General features: G+C 33.1%; 1 protein-coding gene across 1 annotated transcript; it reads right to left on the bottom strand.

Moving 5' to 3' along the window:
• Positions 1 to 261: 261 nt before the first annotated feature.
• Positions 262 to 19514, bottom strand: LOC140050517 (uncharacterized). The gene is made up of 25 exons (XM_072095751.1): positions 19460 to 19514; positions 18806 to 19049; positions 18400 to 18516; positions 16606 to 16755; positions 16340 to 16471; positions 16090 to 16255; positions 14375 to 14525; positions 14171 to 14281; positions 13771 to 13989; positions 13453 to 13649; positions 13084 to 13275; positions 10980 to 11126; positions 8763 to 8970; positions 7492 to 7642; positions 7072 to 7133; positions 6642 to 6781; positions 6049 to 6215; positions 5171 to 5396; positions 4874 to 5014; positions 4578 to 4747; positions 3343 to 3551; positions 1976 to 2116; positions 1660 to 1752; positions 1397 to 1555; positions 262 to 1292 (listed from the first exon to the last, which is right to left on the bottom strand). The coding sequence occupies exons 2-25, from the start codon at positions 19047 to 19049 to the stop codon at positions 1146 to 1148; spliced, it is 3840 nt and encodes a 1279-aa protein (XP_071951852.1). The 5' UTR covers positions 19460 to 19514; the 3' UTR covers positions 262 to 1145.
• Positions 19515 to 19685: the final 171 nt, after the last annotated feature.

Genomic DNA, 19685 nt, shown 5'->3' with positions numbered 1-19685 from the left:
AATTCCTTTTAAACACTTCTCAAGTTCGCATCATTCGTTCAAAATGTATCAGATATAAACTTTATCATTAACTGTTTCTTTTTGGCCAATTTATGTCCTACATTTTTGGTAAAATAAGCATCTTTTATCATTAGCGGCTGTGCAATTTAAGTTTTCGCTTGATGTCTAACATTACTATCCAACAGAAAAGATAATATTAGCTTATGTCATTAACACGTACACGCCAAGTGTACACAAAAACACATCGTTAAAATAAAATTCGTTTCTCTTCAGTTTATTAATGGGTTTACAATATAGCACAAGTATTATTATCTAATATGAAATGTGGGTCTATTTTAACACTTTCCAGACATGACCGAGTACACAAGCTTTCTTTGATCTTTCTTCCTGTATAGTCTGATACAGGTTTATCTCTATGTTAATAGGGAATAAGATAAGGAATGGACGGTACTGATGAACGAAGACACAATAACTGTGATGAATATACACCATATACATAAGAAGGATGGTACTCTATAACGGTATTAAAGAGTTGACAATAAAGTTACCCACGAAATGATAAAACGGAATTGATGGTATTCTTTTAAGAAAAAAAACAGTTTTTTCTTCACTTTATTGTTATGTTATTGCTGTTTTTAAATTACTGCACTTCATATTTAAAATTCATACATTTGTATCAGTAGCAATTTAACATCTAGTCACTATTATCAATATATAGTTTATATTTCACAAATGTTCGTAAAATTGGCAAGCATAAATTATTTGTAATACTTAATCAGTATAATACTAATACATTAAACAAATTAACAATGGCAAAGTTATTTTGTCTTATTGTTCTATACTCTACGTGACGTATCTTTAAAAAATGCAAGGAATGTGAAATCATATAATTATATCATAAAAATATTATATAAATATTCCAATGACTAAGTATGACAGTATTGATTTATGAATAATAGTTTCCTGTCAATACCAATCGTCATGCCAATACCAATAGTTTCCTGTCAATACCAATAGTTTCCTGTCAATACCAATCGTCATGCCAATACTATATTTGAGTCTTTTTGTCATTTAAGTTCAATACACCATTAATTGATGAGGAAATTCAAGTATTACCTGAATATCTTTGCTTTGGGACTTGGTAATCAGACTGCTGGAGCATGTCTAGGTTCAATCAAAATTTCATTAATAGCGACATGTGCTGGCTGACTTACAGCATATACAACAGCTCTGCCTATATCATTCGGATCTAAAACCTTTTCTCCACTATTATCAGCATACTCAGATTTAGCCTAGAAATGAACAATGTTAATAGCAAACAAAAATGTTGGTTTATATTTGTTATATGTTATACCTTTATTCAGTCACTGCATTAAAGGTTCCATTTTTAACGTACCTCATTGTCTGTACTATGAGCTAACAGCTCAGTAACAACATCACCCGGTTGAATACATGTTACTTTCACTCCACTATCTGCAATCTCTTTCCGTAGTGAAGATGAGACACCTTCAACAAAGAACTTTGTTCCTGTGTAAACAGCAAGACCAGCAAACGCCTGCAAACATTACAACTTATTGTTTATGTATTTGTATTTATAATTTTCAATTTACAATCTTCGGGTAATGTTTTTTTTAATACTATAATCACATAAATACTTACAGCTCTTCCAGCATTTGATGACATATTGACAATGTGTCCTTTCTTTCTTTCTAACATGCCTTTAAGTACAGCTCCAATCCCATTAACTACACCCTGTGAAAAACAACAACAGTTTGCTAACATGTTAATTTAAAGCAAGCTTTACTAAGATGTTTGGCTTGAAGTCAGAATAAAAAAGAAAAATGTCTTATAACTATTATATTGCTTCGTTTCTGTACAACACTTTTCTTACTGGCAAGCTTTACTTAGTAGATAAAACCTAAAACATACGTAATCAATTTAGGACAAAATGATATTGAAACAAAATGTATTGTACCTTGCAGTTAATATCAATCGTCTTCTCCCATTGATCTTCCTGTATTTTCCTCATTGGGGTATAATACATAATGCCAGCATTGTTCACTATGATGTCTACTGGTCCTAAGTGCTTCTCTGTTTCAGTAACTAAACACTTAACCTAAAAGAGAGGATATAAATGTATGGGACCATAAAATATATACAAATCATCCTCAGCACCTTTTATTGAAGAGACAATTCTTTACCATCATTGTCATTATAATAATCAGTAATTGTTAAATGTTATTATTTTAAATAAAACAAACCTTGAATTACTGAATTAAATGTTTTTTTTGTTCTAAAGGATATATTTCTAAAGTTCTGTCTACACTATCAAAATTTATGTGACAAACAAAATGTGATGTGCCCATATATGGACATGATGATGTCATATCACTACCATATTTGGACATATCACTACCATAATTGACCTCACACTTTTTTTTCAAACTAGTTTGATGGTGTAGAACAGAGCTTAAGTTGTACAATGCTGTTTTGTTGTATTTTTACATTAACATACAGTTCTAAATACACTTTTTATATATTCATGTATTGATGTATTCATACACTATTATATATGCATAAATGTTAGCGAGGAGCTAACTTGAGTTTAAGCGATGTAAACGAGGTAGATGAAATGAAAGTGCATTGAGTAATGTCATCAGCATGTCAGTCATTAGCAGCATGGCCTAAAAACTGAAGCAAACGACCTGGAAATCATCCATACAAGTCGTTTAATACCGTAGGCTAAATTTGATAAGTAACTATTGAGTAACTTGAGTCAAACTCGTTTAATTGTTTAACTTAAATAATCTTGCCACAAGGTATTTAGAAATAAATTATTTCAAAATTATGAATACATAAGTGAAAATGGTCCTTGTGATGTTGAATGTATTTTAATAATGTAACATATTTATGCTACTTTTCTTTGAATCAAACTATAACATAATTTTAAGACTTCTTCCTATACGTTCATTATGAGCTCAAAATATCTTACATGTTAATGATTTATATATTATGTAGTACTAGGAACATAAAAATACGATTACAGATTTGAAATATTAAAATCCCAGTGACACATGGATTTACCAAGGTCAGTTTATAGAAACTCATTATGTTTTCTAGTAATGATCCCCTTGGGGTTAATGTTAACAACATCCAATAAACAACAAGAAAAGCTTTTATACATAGCATTATTTATTTTTACACAATGCATACACTAAAACAAATACAGATTGTGTGAGTAAACAGTTCCATCATATATTGTTATGTGTGACCAGCAATGTACATTTCACTTTATTTACCAAATAAAATTGAATATCAATAAAATAAATATTGGTGACTTACTTGTTCTCTTTTTGTAACATCTGTTTTCATCACAAAAACTGTTCCACTATTTGCTTCAATTTCCTCTTTAACTTTCTGGAGTTTGTCTTCTCTTCGTGCTGCTATTGCAACTGATGCCCCGGCATTTGCAAGGTGGGTTGCAATTGCTGCTCCAATACCACTTGATGCCCCTGTCACTATAGCAACTTGGCCAAGTAATGGTGTATTTTCTATGGAAACACATTCATTTATTTATTTGATCAAATCACATAAAACAGGTAAAAAAAATCATAGACAGGAAAACAAAATCAAGTTTGTTTAAAATGCTTCATTTTGTTTTCTGTATATGTACTACTGTAAAACAGAAAATGAACAATACGTTATGTGAGTGTATGTAATACTATAAAAAATCCTTACAAATACATTTATACACTTAAAGCAAATTACTTTTAATACATAGGACTTTAATAATGTGTTTCTATAAATCCCATTCCATTAGATTTATAAATCCCATTCCATTAGATTTATAAATCCCATTCCATTAGATTTATAAATCCTCTTCACATCAATTAGCCTAGACTTTTAAATCAAATGTAGCTTTTAGTCAATACTACAGTGCATACACTGCTGTATTTTATGCAATTGCTACTCCATATACATAGCATAATGATAACATGTAGAATTGACTCCTATTATGATCTAGTAAAATAATTCTGGGGAATATTCAGTTTGATAAATGAATAGTACTTCTGCATGAGTCATAGTCATAATAATTTATAATTTATACTTTCATATATAGAAAATGAATATTTATTACATAATTAATTTAATAGAATGTCACAATTCACAAAGTAAATGACCTTTTTAATCATTAATTTAATTTCTAATCATTAAATATTATTTTGCTAATTATAGAGTTTAAAATGAATAAGGGGTAATTTTAATTTCTCTCTAAATCCACCTCTGTTACACCATTATTTCAACTAGTAATGATAATAGCTCACTATCCTAGTTTTATCAGTTTAGTTTCAATATGTATATTTCAGTTTTGAATTGAATGAAATAGTAAAAATATCTAAAAAGCTAAACAGCTAACAATAGATTCAAATCTATTGAACTACTGTACTTGGTTTTACTAAAGATTTGATTGCTCATTAATTTTTTTATTTTCTATAGAGCAATAAATTACTTTATATATAAGCATTTAAATATAATTAGAATATAAAAAATGAATGCACTATGCTAAAAGTACTTACCACTATGTCGTGGATTTGGTGATTTAAGAACTTTTCTAGCTATAAGATGTTTTAAGTACATTCTTATTTGTTTCACATCTACTGTAGGGTATTGAATCTGCCATTCATCTAGCATTTCCCTTAAATATCTCATATCAAATTGCGACTTGTCTTGAAAGAATTCTGGATTTCTGTCAACAAAAGGATGAAAATAAATAAGAAAATAAATGTATGTCATTTTAACTTTCAATCAGTTTAACTTTCAATCAGGCTGACTTACTCTAAAACAATGAAGTGGTTGGTACTTAAAAGCTTACTTATTGATGCCATCAAGTGCTTGGCCTAGCATCCTGGTCTCTTCAGATCCATTGCTTAGTAATTCAATCTCTTCACCCCATTCTTCAAAACTAACAACTTTTATGGGATACCCTAGATTTCTCATTGTCTGATACAGCAAACTAAAAAGAAACAGGATTAAGCACATTGAATAATGTATATAAACTCTATACCATACTTTAAATAAACTTTTCAATAATCTTGTATATTTCTGAATATAGTATTAAATAAACGTAAAGAAGAAAAAATAAATATTAATTCATTATTATTATACTCACTTTGCATCAACACGGTTTGGGTTAACAATATGGAAAACCTTGCCAACACAACACATCAAATTCTGTGTCATGTTCACAATAACACTGCTTACAAAATCTACTGGTGTCATCTCAATTTGCCAATCAATGTCAGGAGCGGTGTGAGTGGCAGCAATTCCTTGGATAGCCAACAGGTTTGAGTCTAATGGGTTCCAGTAAGCAGTAGTGGAGTCACCGGAAAGATTGCCTAAATGTTATAAATAATATCTAACAAGATTGAGTGTAGGCAGAGCATACTGTAGATCAAATAGTGGGGGATGGGATAGTGAATGGGTTTGTTAGTAATAATAATAAGTTCTTTCTTATATAGCGCATATAAGCAAGCTCTTAACGCGCTGAATATTATTACCCCATTCATTTTTTGGATCAACATTTATGGAAACATACTCTCATAATAATGCAGCTAGTAATCAGTGCAAGGTTATCTTGATCTAACCGGTACCCATTTATACACCTGGGTGGAGAGAGGCAAATGTAAGTAAAGTGTCTTGCCTAAGGATACAAGCAATGCTTAGTTCTCAGAACTCATGGTGAACGGACGTGTCTAAAACCTCGCTCCCGGTTTTCATTGAACTCAATTATTTCGCCATTGTTGTGGCTGATTCAACCAGCTATCACTTTGACTCGGACACTACTAGTCCTACGGTAGTTTGTTCATCTACTTTGCCATATTGCTACTGCTATTCCGCTATTTCTACTGTCATTCATCAATTCAATGGCTAGTTCCAGTACTAGGTCAACACGGAAGAATGCTAAAGGCAGCAGTGCACCTGGTGACGAGAATGCTAACGCTGTAGTCAGCTCGGAAGACAGGTTTTGGTGTCCGGAATACAACTTACCAAGTCTATAAATGACAACAGGAAGACCACGGGATTTGGCTTTCAGCACAATTTGTTCTGCAACCCACTTAGTCTGTCCATACCCATCGGCTAGTAACGAGGCATATTTTAGCATGTCATCATTTTCCATACAATTAGTAGTGTTATGCGGGAACACACTATTAGTACTTAGTAAAACAACATTTTTATAAAGATTTGTTAAGATATAAATAACGACAAAAACCAAAAACACAATTGTTTGAATTTATGTTATGTTTATGTAATAATTCTTAAACACAAACTCAAATATTTTATGTATTTAAACAAAACTTGTACAACAATGCAATCAACTTAAACTGAACTATATTATAAAAGCGAGGTAAGCAAACACTTATTATGATGCTTAGCAATCAGGCAAGAATAGCACAGTCAATAATCTAATATGAAGGTGTTTAGTTAATAAAGAGAGGAGGCAAGCAAATAGTAGCAAATATGCTAATACTTGTCACATCTTTCAACCCTCTAATAAAGCAGTTTAATTTATTATTAGACATCCAAAATAAATTATTGGAACTTTTCAATTAGCTTTTATGACATGAAAATTGTTATGTTACCTTATATGATGGAGTGGTTTGATCTTATTCGTACAAGAAAAGAGGACAGTATTCTGGGTACCTAATACGTTAGTTCCGTGTAGGGCATCATATGGATAGATGAGATTTACATAGGCAGCAGCATGTACTATAAAGTCAATCTAAGAATTTATAAAATATAATAAATTAAATCTCTGTCTACACTTTATGTGACAAAAAAATGTAATGTTCCCATATATGAACGTACATGATGATGTCATATCACTACCATATTTAAGTGTATCACTACCATATTTGGGTTATATTAGTTTGATAGTGTACACAGATGATGAATTAGAACATTTAACCTGGACCCTGGAATGTTAATCAAGTCCTGCCATCAAATATGTTTTTATATGATTTTAAAATTACTTTTAAACTTGTTGAAACAAAATAATTAAGTACAAGTTACCTCATAGCTAAGGTAAGTGTAATCCTCTTCACTCATTCCCATATTTCTAAGAGAAACATCACCTGATAATTGAATTGAATTGATCACTTTATTTTAGAATGAATAGATCCATATATACAACAAAAACTAATATAAAACTGAAAATCACACTAAAATAGGATTCTTAATCTAAAACCATATAATAATAATACACAGAATAAATAATAATAATAATAATAATAATAACCAATAATAATAATGCACTTGCGTACATGTGAGATCTTCAAAACTTTTCTCTGCAGCATTGAACAAATCTTACTCATCACACTGAAACTGAATAGTTTGTGTTTATCCTATGCAAACATTTCAAATGGATACTTCTACTTTATTATCAAACTATTAGCAGCACAGGTTTAAATCAATATCAGCTGGCTTGTTTACCTGTAATTGCTGTTACTCGTGTATCAAAGTATTCCATCACTTTGTTTTTCTGGGAAGATTCCTTACAAATTCCAAACTGTTTGAGTGATGCAAGCAGTCTTTGTTCACCGGTCATATCTCGAAATCTCCGCACAAGGCAATAAATGTGTGTCTGAAAAGAATTCAGTATAGAAAATGATGATATCTATGCTGGATGCATCAACAATAGATTCCATAAACAAATTATTGTTATTTATCATAACAATTATGTTTCTTTAATGACATATAAAAAATGCCAAGTCATGTAAGAGTTACCTCTCACTTACATTTTTACCTATAAAATAAAGATCAAACTTCGAACAGGTAAGTTCTCGTTTAATCTTCTTATTTTATTTTGCTACGGTGATCGTTAAAGAAACTCTGGCCTCAACGACCAGCTTGTTTGGGTAAATAATAACGAAACAAAATTAAATAACATTGATATTTATTATTTAAATAACATTTTAATAAAAATTGACAATACCACTGCAGTGGTGTATATAAATAACATGGGGGGAATAAAATCAAGTTTATAACATATAGAAGCCGTCTTCCATTTATTAAAGCTTAGTTAATTTTAGGGTAGGGCGTGGAGGGCATGTTATCTCTCACTTACACCTACAGTACCTCATAAAATAAAGATCAAACTTCGAACATTTTGATTGCTGGGTATAACTTACAACTTACTAACTTACTTATAACTTAATCCCAAACACAACTTGTATATTGCAATAAACACTTTTAACAACCTATACTTCAACTTGCTATGAAGTACCTTAGCATTTAGAGGAACATGTTAGCCATTTTAAATATTTATTTATTTTTTTATTTAATCGGTATAAAAAGACTCAAAATACAACTCATAGTTGAAATAAGAGCTTACATATGAAAATGATAATTCACATAAACAAAGTTAAACGAAGAAAAAACACATTAAGGCCTATGAAACAGTAATAATTACTGTATAATTAATTAAATTTAAAATTACTATAAAAAATGCACAAAGATCAAAAGATAAGATTAATAATTACAAATTCTTAAATATTTACAATTTTAAAAAATAGAGACTAATATTAATAATCACATATAACGTTTTGTAGCAACTTCAATTTCTCTGTGTATAACATTCCCATCATGGGATATTAAACTCAACACAACATGTACTGTACTACAGATATAACATTTTATCAAACTAACTCAATAAAATGTGCTCGCTTGTTAGTAATTATACAAGTGTGATAAGAATAACATACCTGTGTATTTAGCAAAAGTTCTTGCAGAATAAATGTTCCCAGAAAACCAGTAGCTCCAGTAAGTAACACACGCCCTCTTTTCCAGCGGTCACCATATTGGATGGAACGCCAGAATGCACGTAGTTGCATATCAAGCCGCATGATTCCTTGATCATGGTTCTTGACCTCTGCTACCAGGTCAATGCTTGGATGAACAACTTCAAAACTCCTTAAATGATAAGGATACAAAAAAAAATCACCAATTGATACAATAACAAGAAAAAAGTAGTAATGTCCAGTCAATTGTGTGTTTGTCAATTTACATAATTATATAATCAGATACAACAAGGAATGTTATAAATAAAGTAATGAGAAATACTGTATATACAACACATTTTGAAAATAAAAACTATTAAAAGGCTAAATAACAATATTTAATACTTGCAAAGTTATCTTTTTATGTGAATGCATCAGATCTGTATTACACACTGGTTATATAATGATTATGAAGATGTATTGTAAAACATGTCAGATAGAAGGGAAGAGTGGGATTATGAAGATGTATTGTAAAACATATCAGATAGAAGGGAAGAGTGGGATTATGAAGATGTATTGTAAAACATGTCAGATAGAAGGGAAGAGTGGGATTATGAAGATGTATTGTAAAACATGTCAGATAGAAAGGAAGAGTGGGATTATGAAGATGTATTGTAAAACATGTCAGATAGAAGGGAAGAGTGGGATTATGAAGATGTATTGTAAAACATGTCAGATAGAAAGGAAGAGTGGGATTATGAAGATGTATTGTAAAACATGTCAGATAGAAGGGAAGAGTGGGATTATGAAGATGTATTGTAAAACATGTCAGATAGAAAGGAAGAGTGGGATTATGAAGATGTATTGTAAAACATGTCAGATAGAAGAGAAGAGTGGGATTATGAAGATGTATTGTAAAACATGTCAGATAGAAGGGAAGAGTGGGATTATGAAGATGTATTGTAAAACATGTCAGATAGAAAGGAAGAGTGGGATTATGAAGATGTATTGTAAAACATGTCAGATAGAAAGGAAGAGTGGGATTATGAAGATGTATTGTAAAACATGTCAGATAGAAAGGAAGAATGGGATTATGAAGATGTATTGTAAAACATGTCAGATAGAAGGGAAGAGTGGGATTATGAAGATGTATTGTAAAACATGTCAGATAGAAAGGGAAGAGTGGGATTATGAAGATGTATTGTAAAACATGTCAGATAGAAAGGAAGAGTGGGATTATGAAGATGTATTGTAAAACATGTCAGATAGAAGGGAAGAGTGGGATTATGAAGATGTATTGTAAAACATGTCAGATAGAAAGGAAGAGTGGGATTATGAAGATGTATTGTAAAACATGTCAGATAGAAAGGAAGAGTGGGATTATGAAGATGTATTGTAAAACATGTCAGATAGAAGGGAAGAGTGGGATTATGAAGATGTATTGTAAAACATGTCAGATAGAAGGGAAGAGTGGGATTATGAAGATGTATTGTAAAACATATCAGATAGAAGGGAAGAGTGGGATTATGAAGATGTATTGTAAAACATGTCAGATAGAAAGGAAGAGTGGGATTATGAAGATGTATTGTAAAACATGTCAGATAGAAGGGAAGAGTGGGATTATGAAGATGTATTGTAAAACATGTCAGATAGAAGGGAAGAGTGGGATTATGAAGATGTATTGTAAAACATGTCAGATAGAAAGGAAGAATGGGATTAGGAAGATGTATTGTAAAACATGTCAGATAGAAGGGAAGAGTGGGATTATGAAGATGTATTGTAAAACATGTCAGATAGAAGGGAAGAGTGGGATTATGAAGATGTATTGTAAAACATGTCAGATAGAAGGGAAGAGTGGGATTATGAAGATGTATTGTAAAACATGTCAGATAGAAGGGAAGAGTGGGATTATGAAGATGTATTGTAAAACATGTCAGATAGAAGGGAAGAGTGGGATTATGAAGATGTATTGTAAAACATGTCAGATAGAAGGGAAGAGTGGGATTATGAAGATGTATTGTAAAATATGTCAGATAGAAGGGAAGAGTGGGATTATGAAGATGTATTGTAAAACATGTCAGATAGAAAGGAAGAGTGGGATTATGAAGATGTATTGTAAAACATGTCAGATAGAAGGGAAGAGTGGGATTATGAAGATGTATTGTAAAACATGTCAGATAGAAGGTGCCTGGAGATAAACACCTTGAGTGAAGGTTCTTTTCTTTACATTCTTCCAACAGTTGTGCCATACTTGTAATGGTAGGGTAGTTGAACAGATCACTCACTGACAGCTTTACACAAAATGTTTCTTGAATTTTGTTTAGTAGTCTTGCTGCCAACAGAGAATGCCTTAAAACATGAAATAGTTATAAAAGTTAACTAGATTTAATTCGTCACTATGACGAATTATTGGTTATATGCATTGATTTAAATAAAGATAATTGATTTTTAAAAGATATATTGATTGATTGATTTTCTCAGAATCTTTAATTATTTATAATATATGACAGGACCTTGCTAACGCGAACACCATAGCCGGTATCACAATCCGATCAAAGATCCATATGCGTATAATGTCATAAACCACATTTGTTGTTACATAATAATAAAGACATAAGTTAATTTTTATCTAGATTTCATTATAAATCATGTGTATAATCTATACACTAAGAAATAAATTTGAACAAACAATACGGATAATAAAAAAAAAATCTTATTTCGTTTCCCAAGGTGAGACTCGATCTCGGTACCTTGAATGCCATAGACACGAGCACAAACCACCGAGCCGTATACAACTGACTAAAAGTTGTAGAAAAATTCCTCCGTGTATTTACTATGCAGTAACCACTTTGATGCAAATAGATTATTACATACCGAAATGAATTATATTTTTTTACTATGATGACATCTTTAAAATGTATACAAATGATGCACTGTCAAACTACATACTTTTAACTTTAATATATGAATTTTTGAAGGAAGAAAGTTAATGTTAAGTTTGTTATTTTGGCCTAAGAAAATGTCATAATTTGTTCGATTGTCGAAATTATTTTTTTTAAATTTAATATGCAATTAATGATGACTTAATCAACTTTTGTTCTCTTTATTTGATAATAAATCATACATATGATACATACACTTCAAGAAAATAAAATAAAAAATAGGTGTTCCCCTGCATTCTGACGATATATATTAATTTGAAAATTTAGCATATTTTCACCATTTTGTTAACTTATACGTGCGTAGCCAGTCACTTTTGACGTGCTCGTATAACGCAATTTCGAGTTGAAACCTGAATCAAATATGATGATATTATTAATGAAAGATTGTAAAACAGAAATCGGGCAAAAAGAGTGCGCAGTAACGTTTAACGCGCAGTGCACGTGCAAAAATCTGCGCACTCATGGCAATTTTTTAAACGCTTAAAATTGCCTGAAACGTACTCTAATTTCATCGAAAATAAATTTTGACAATTTTGAACATTTTAAGCGCGCGTACGCAAGCGTTATATGCGCTACGCATGTAATTTTATTGCCATATGATGAAATATGACCTGAAATTTATGAGTACCAAATTTTGTTTAATTGTGATTCATGCTTGTGAAGATATGATTAAAAACGTGATTTCGTAAAATCGCGCGTAGACCGCGTAATTTTTGATTACGCATCGTGAAAATATAACCACATCGATTCCTGGCCATGAGGAATATACTCTGAAAACTTGACTTAGCTAGATTAAACTGATGCCAAGATAATGCACGGACAAAATAGTGCTAAGGAAAGAATAAATAAATAAATAAATAAATAAATAAATAAATAAAGATTTTGACAGAATCAAGAGGTTATATGCATATCATGCATATAACCTAATAAAATCAAAGAGCTTCATTAGGCAGGGTAGATAGAAAAAAAATCAAAATTAAAACTTCCTCAATAATATCTATTAACACGACGGCATACAGTAGTCCATCATCAGGTGAAGAATTGTAACAAAGGATAAGTCATAAAATTACATAATAACACAAATCAGCCAATCAAAGATGTTAACAAACAAAAGGCATAGGTATAAAAAATTATGGGGTACAATGTAGAAATGCTTATAGAGCAGAAAATGTAAAACAAAAGACATACACAAAAAAAACAAGTGTGTATAAAAGTTATTACCTACAAAGACAATTCTCAATTGTTAAGATTTAAAGAGAAGTATTTAAAATTGTTCAAATGGTACTTACCCACCAAGATCCCAATTTTTAAGATTTATAAGTATTAAAATTGTTAAATATTTATTTTCAAGATTCAGTACTTACCCACCAAGATCAAAGAAATTATCCTGTACATCAACTGTTTTAAACTGAAGAATTCCACACCAAATAGCCGCAAGTTTCTTCTCAAATTCAGTTGAAGGTGTGCAATCCTGCTCACCATTTAATTGTTTCTCAGATCTAAATGGTGGCAAGGCCTTCTTATCTAACTTCCCTGATGCTGCTAAAATAGGAATACTAAAGAGCAAAAACAAATTACTCTTACATACATGGTAGTTTAGAAAAACATATTAAACCAATTCAGATTGTCAGATCTATCCTCTTTGTGCAAATATGTAGAAGGAAATATTTTAAGTAAGATGATAACATTATTGACAATTTACAAAATTCTATGTAGAAAATAACTTTACCTACCTTGAGAGGAAGACAAAATAAGAAGGAATCATAAAATTTGGGAGTCTGGTCTTCAGTTCAGCTCGAACCTCTTTCCTTGTGGTTTCGCCTTCTGGTACTACATAGGCTACCATAAACTTATCCTCCCCTTCATTGCCCTGGACCAGCACCACACAAGTACTGACCATAGGCAGTTGTAGCAGGGCTGATTCCACAGCCTACAGGTAAAGAGGATTATACAAGATACAGTGTTTTAAATAAATGTTTAATAAGCAGTATAATGGATTAATAATGTTTGATTGCTATAAAATGATAAGTAATTGCAGAATATTTTATTACCTGAATTTCAATACTGTATCCACGAATCTTCACCATAGAATCACAACGTCCACAGATTTCTAAGTTACCATCTGACAGGATGTAGCCCCAATCGCCAGTACGGTAAAACTTTTCCCCCAGTGATGCCGGCAAACTAGCTGGACGATTGATAAATCTCTTAGCATTCAGTTCAGGTCGCTTAATGTATCCTCTGGCTAATGTAGGACCCGATACATAAATCTGAATGATGGTGAGAAAATAATTAAGGCTTTCACTCATTCAAAACAACAAACATATCTAATTACAGTACATACAGTAAGTGGTTACTGTGCAATATTGCATTCATATCTTATTCTCTATCATTTTTTGTAGATTGTTAAGTTGGTTAGAGTTGTTTATAAAATGTAAAGGATGCTTGTACCTCTCCCGGAGATCCTACTGGCTGGACATTAAATTGATCATCCAGTATGGTCACCTGAACACCTTGTAATAGTTTACCGACAGGACAAAACTTGCGTTTACTATCTGCTGTCTAAGAGAAAAAAATAAAAAGAATCATTATCATTGAGGATTCATTTTAAAGTATGGGTATGTTACAAGTAGCTCTTAGCTACATTATAGGTACCTCAGTTTTCTTGTCTAGTGAAAGGTTACTAACAGCAACATCATGACATTCAGAAATACTGTACAGATTCAAAAGCTGTATCGATGGTAAGGTTTCCAAAATCCGATCCCTCAACCCATTGGTCACTACTTCACCACACAACCAGATAATTCTAAAAGAAAACAAATATTCATTTGTTAACATGCATACATCAACTCACTAAAAAATAGCAAAATGCCACTACTTGTTTTTTTAATATACATTTGAGGCATTTTATGTTTAAAGAAGTAGGCGTTGCACTGCTGGCTGCTGTGGATCCGTGGAGGGCTTAATCCAAATTACCTCAGTAAGCGCTGCACTGCTGGCTGCTGTGGGTCCGTGGAGGGACTAATCCAAATTACCTCAGTAGGCGCTGCACTGCTGGCTGCTGTGGGTCCGTGGAGGGACTAATCCAAATTACCTCAGTAGGCGCTGCACTGCTGGCTGCTGTGTGTCCGTGGAGGGCCTAATCCAAATTACCTCAGTAGGCGCTGCACTGCTGGCTGCTGTGGGTCCGTGGAGGGCCTAATCCAAATTACCTCAGTAGGTGCTGCACTGCTGGCTGCTGTGGGTCCGTGGAGGGCCTAATCCAAATTACCTCAGTAGGCGCTGCACTGCTGGCTGCTGTGGGTCCGTGGAGGGACTAATCCAAATTACCTCAGTAGGCGCTGCACTGCTGGCTGCTGTGGGTCCGTGGAGGGCCTAATCCAAATTACCTCAGTAGGCGCTGCACTGCTGGCTGCTGTGGATCCGTGGAGGGCCTAATCCAAATTACCTCAGTAGGCGCTGCACTGCTGGCTGCTGTGGGTCCGTGGAGGGCCTAATCCAAATTACCTAAGTAGGCACTACACTGCTGACTGCTGTGAGTCCGTGGAGGGCCTAATCCAAATTACCTCAGTAGGTGCTGCACTGCTGGCTGCTGTGGGTCCGTGGAGGGCCTAATCCAAATTACCTCAGTAGGCGCTGCACTGCTGGCTGCTGTGGGTCCGTGGAGGGCCTAATCCAAATTACCTCAGTAGGCGCTGCACTGCTGGCTGCTGTGGGTTCGTGGAGGGCCTAATTCAAATTACCTCAGTAGGCGCTGCACTGCTGGCTGCTGTGGGTTCGTGGAGGGCCTAATTCAAATTACCTCAGTAGGCGCTGCACTGCTGGCTGCTGTGGGTTCGTGGAGGGCCTAATTCAAATTACCTCAGTAGGCACTACACTGCTGACTGCTGTGAGTCCCTGGAGGGCCTAATCCAAATTACCTCAGTAGGCGCTGCACTGCTGGCTGCTGTGGGTTCGTGAAGGGCCTAATTCAAATTACCTCAGTAGGCGCTGCACTGCTGGCTGCTGTGGGTTCGTGGAGGGCCTAATTCAAATTACCTCAGTAGGCGCTGCACTGCTGGCTGCTGTGGGTTCGTGGAGGGCCTAATTCAAATTACGTCAGTAGGCGCTGCACTGCTGGCTGCTGTGGGTCCGTGGAGGGACTAATCCAAATTACCTCAGTAGGCGCTGCACTGCTGGCTGCTGTGGGTCCGTGGAGGGCCTAATCCAAATTACCTCAGTAGGCGCTGCACTGCTGGCTGCTGTGGGTCCGTGGAGGGACTAATCCAAATTTCCTCAGTTTCCAGTTCAGCTTGAGGACCAAGAATAATACATTTAACATTTTATTCTTTTATGTAAAAGAAAAAAAAAATTCTTGAATGTTTTCTTACTTTAAATTCTGGAGGCAACTAGCAAGATCAGCTTTGCCTGTATCTAGTACGGTTTCTAACAGCGATGGAGTAAACAAAAGCCTTGTTATCTTGTGCTTTCTTAGGAATTCTAGCAGCAGTGGTGGATCATAGATTACATTATCTGGTATTATGTATAGTGGTATTCCTACAAAAAAACAAAAACGTTTATTTAGAATTGCTTGAAAAGGTTTTAAAAAAGACTGAATACACTACACAATATTATCTATACCTTTCAACAGTGACCGAAACATTTCCCATACAAAAAAGACGTTTGATGCAACTCGTTCATCTGGGTCAAATGAATAGTTTTGATGTCGCCAGGTATAAGAGAAGACAGCACCTCGATGTGGACACATAATACCTTAAACAGAAAAAGATGGCTGCATATTAATAAATTTGAGAATGTTATTACTGTAACACGTTTATTTAACATAATCGCTTATTAAGAAATGAACTGTTGTTTTCATCTAGGTAAATACAACTCATAAAAAATACCTTTTGGTTTTCCAGTAGTTCCTGATGAGTATACTACGTAAGCTAGGTTATCCAGAGTTGTTGGTTTTTGTTCAGTAAGCACTACTTTGGAATTTTCTGCTTTTATTCGGTCAATCCACCCTTCTTCAAGAAGAATCGCATTCTTTGCACCTAAGTATACATTAACATAAACATTACTTTTATTTACAAAACTAATAAAATACACATACATCTGTGTTTCTTAAGGAGCACACACTGTTAGAATACTACATTTTATAACTAAAACTAGATTTAAAATAATTTCTAAAGAATCTGTTAAAATGAAAATCTAATAATTTAATGTGCTACACTAAATTTATTTATTTAAATGTCTAATATATTGAGTCAGGAGACGTGGTTACATATATAATTTCTAATAGGAAGTGATAGAACCAATGGTGCAATTTCCATTCTAATCATATAGCTGATGACTACAGTAATAAATATAGTTTTATTAAATCCACTAATGCAAGTACTTTGCTTGCATTGCATTAGAATAAGATTTCATATTTCTGATAAGAAGCCAACAGCATGCATAGTAATGTACATTAGTAGCATGTCAGGGTCAATGACAAAGTCAAAACTACTGTACATTGTTACTGCTTATGTAAATATTTAAAGATAAAGTGAATCAAAATGTGTATAACTACAAATTAATTTTTGTTCTTTTTATCATTTCACGTTTTAAATAAATCTTTGTAATCAATGATAAATATCACCCCTTTCAGCAAGGTCAAAGATCAGATCTTTACTGTACATATTTCAGATAAGCCCTCAAAATCACTTTGAATGACAAAAACAATCTACCTGTACACAACTAAGTACAATAGAATTTGAATTATCACTAGCTTTTAAGAAGAGATTTCACTCTGTTTTAAGAGAGAAAACCAATAATATTATTACACAACATTTACCTACAACCAGGGTACCTTACTGATTCAACTTTATTCCAACTCAATCTACTATTATTAGATTTACACACATATTAAATACACTTGTAAGGGAACACTTCCACATCTTTCCCTTTAATTATCTCAATTAAAAATCTTTCAAAAATTTCAATTTTCTCAATCACAAATGTCCATTAATTACTAACATTAGATTAAGAGTTGTGAATAGTGAAAATGATCTTGTTAGGTGCACTGCAAACTATCTGTTACGATATTCAAATCTCTTCACTAAATGGGAAAAAATCCTATTTTAGTTTGATTTCCGTTTTGTATTAATTTTTGTTTGTATGGAATTTTCATTTTCATATATGCTCCTCCTACGTACGAATTCTAACCTTCCCAAACATCTTTGCTCCATGTTCACTCCTAATTCTTCAATTCATTATCATCATACCCGTATATGTTCAAAATTACATATTCCAACCCATAAAACCAACCACTTTCAACAAAACATTAGGTATTCCGGACCCACTTTTTGGAACGATCTGCCACTCCCAATCTTAAGCTCTGTTTCTAGCAAATCATTTATATCTAAACTAATAAAAGTCACCTTATCTCCAAATATTAACTTTTCCTCGGTCTATTTTTTATTGTTTATTTATTTATTATTTATTTTTTATTTTTTTTTCTTAATTGTTTTTGTCTGTGTCAGTAATAGGTACGCCCTCCACAAGATGTGTTTTTCATCTTTCTGGGCTTGTACCTTCTTCTTTCGAAATTTTTGTATATATTCAATCAATCAATCAATCAATTTTGTATATGAAAGGAGAAAATAAATGTTGCTTTGAATTGAATTGAATTGAAATAAAGTGATCAATTCAATTACCTTGTAAATTCTTTGCAAGCTTCTTTGTTGTTAACACAGCTACAGGTTCAGCATCAATTATGATGTCAGCAACCAAGTGCTGGGGGTATGAGGTATCCAATGGCATATATGCTCCTCCTACGTACGACAAATGAACAACATTATATTTTATAATTTAATATAAGCATCTGTTAAAAATTAGCTTATTCTCAATTTTGAAACAAAGGACTCAAAATGTGAATTAAGAACTCAAATGGTGGAGTAAAAAATCAAAATGGTGGAGTTGAGAACTCAAATGGTGGAGTAAAAACTCAAAATGGTTGAGTTGAGAACTCAAATGGTGTTAAGTATAAGGTAATGGATTTCTATTAAAAAATTATTGAACATTCTATATGTATTCGTTGTTAGTTAGTAAAAATGTGTTTACCTGCTTTTAATATAGCAATGTATGCAGTAGTGTATTCTATACATTTTTCCATGTAGATACCTACAATGGAATCTGGACAGACACCTTTTGTTCGTAAGTTGTAAGCTAACACATCAGTAGCATTGTCCAGCTCTTTAAACGTCATCTGTTTGTCATTTTCTGCGACTACAGCAATGGCATCTGGTGTCTTGGATGCTTGTCGGATAAACATGTCGTGAAGACATCCTTGATTTTCGTAATCCATCTAAATGAAAAAAAAAACAGTAATCATTCATTCATATCATTTATTTTCTTTATTTTGTAATCATTGTACGTATATAAAAATATAACAACAAAAAAATGTTTATAAATATACACAACTATAAAAATGTATGAATATTATAATATTAACTAGGCCTAGGCTTAGTCTATGCCTACCTAGAGGCTACCTAGGCAGCGGCTATATAGACAGGCTAGCCTAAAAATCGTAGTACCTGTACATATTACTCAGGCTCTACTACTATGCCACATCAATCATAGTCTATGGCCTAGCTAGTTAGGCATCTAGCCTACCAACCATGCCAACCAAGATCATCACATCATGCAGCTCAGGTCAGTCAGGAGGCTAAATACTCTCATGCTACAAAAAACGGTCGGGGTTATTCATCCTCTTACCTTTTGGAATAACCAAACTGTACCTACGCTGTTGTATTTGTAATGAGTACTTGTATAGTTTATCACAAATTACTTGTAGTTGCTATAAAAATGTATTTAAACACAATTCTTATCAAAACAATTGAAGCGTGAACATGCATAACCTCAATAACAGTGTGCACGTGGTGATGTAAACAACACAGCAGCAGCAGGGTTTACCTCATTAATATTCATAAGGAAATAATTA

This window comes from Antedon mediterranea, chromosome 5 (genome assembly GCF_964355755.1).
Source record: "Antedon mediterranea chromosome 5, ecAntMedi1.1, whole genome shotgun sequence".
In the NCBI taxonomy this organism is placed as follows: Eukaryota; Metazoa; Echinodermata; class Crinoidea; order Comatulida; family Antedonidae; genus Antedon; species Antedon mediterranea.
This window is presented reverse-complemented; position numbering and strand designations above follow the sequence as displayed.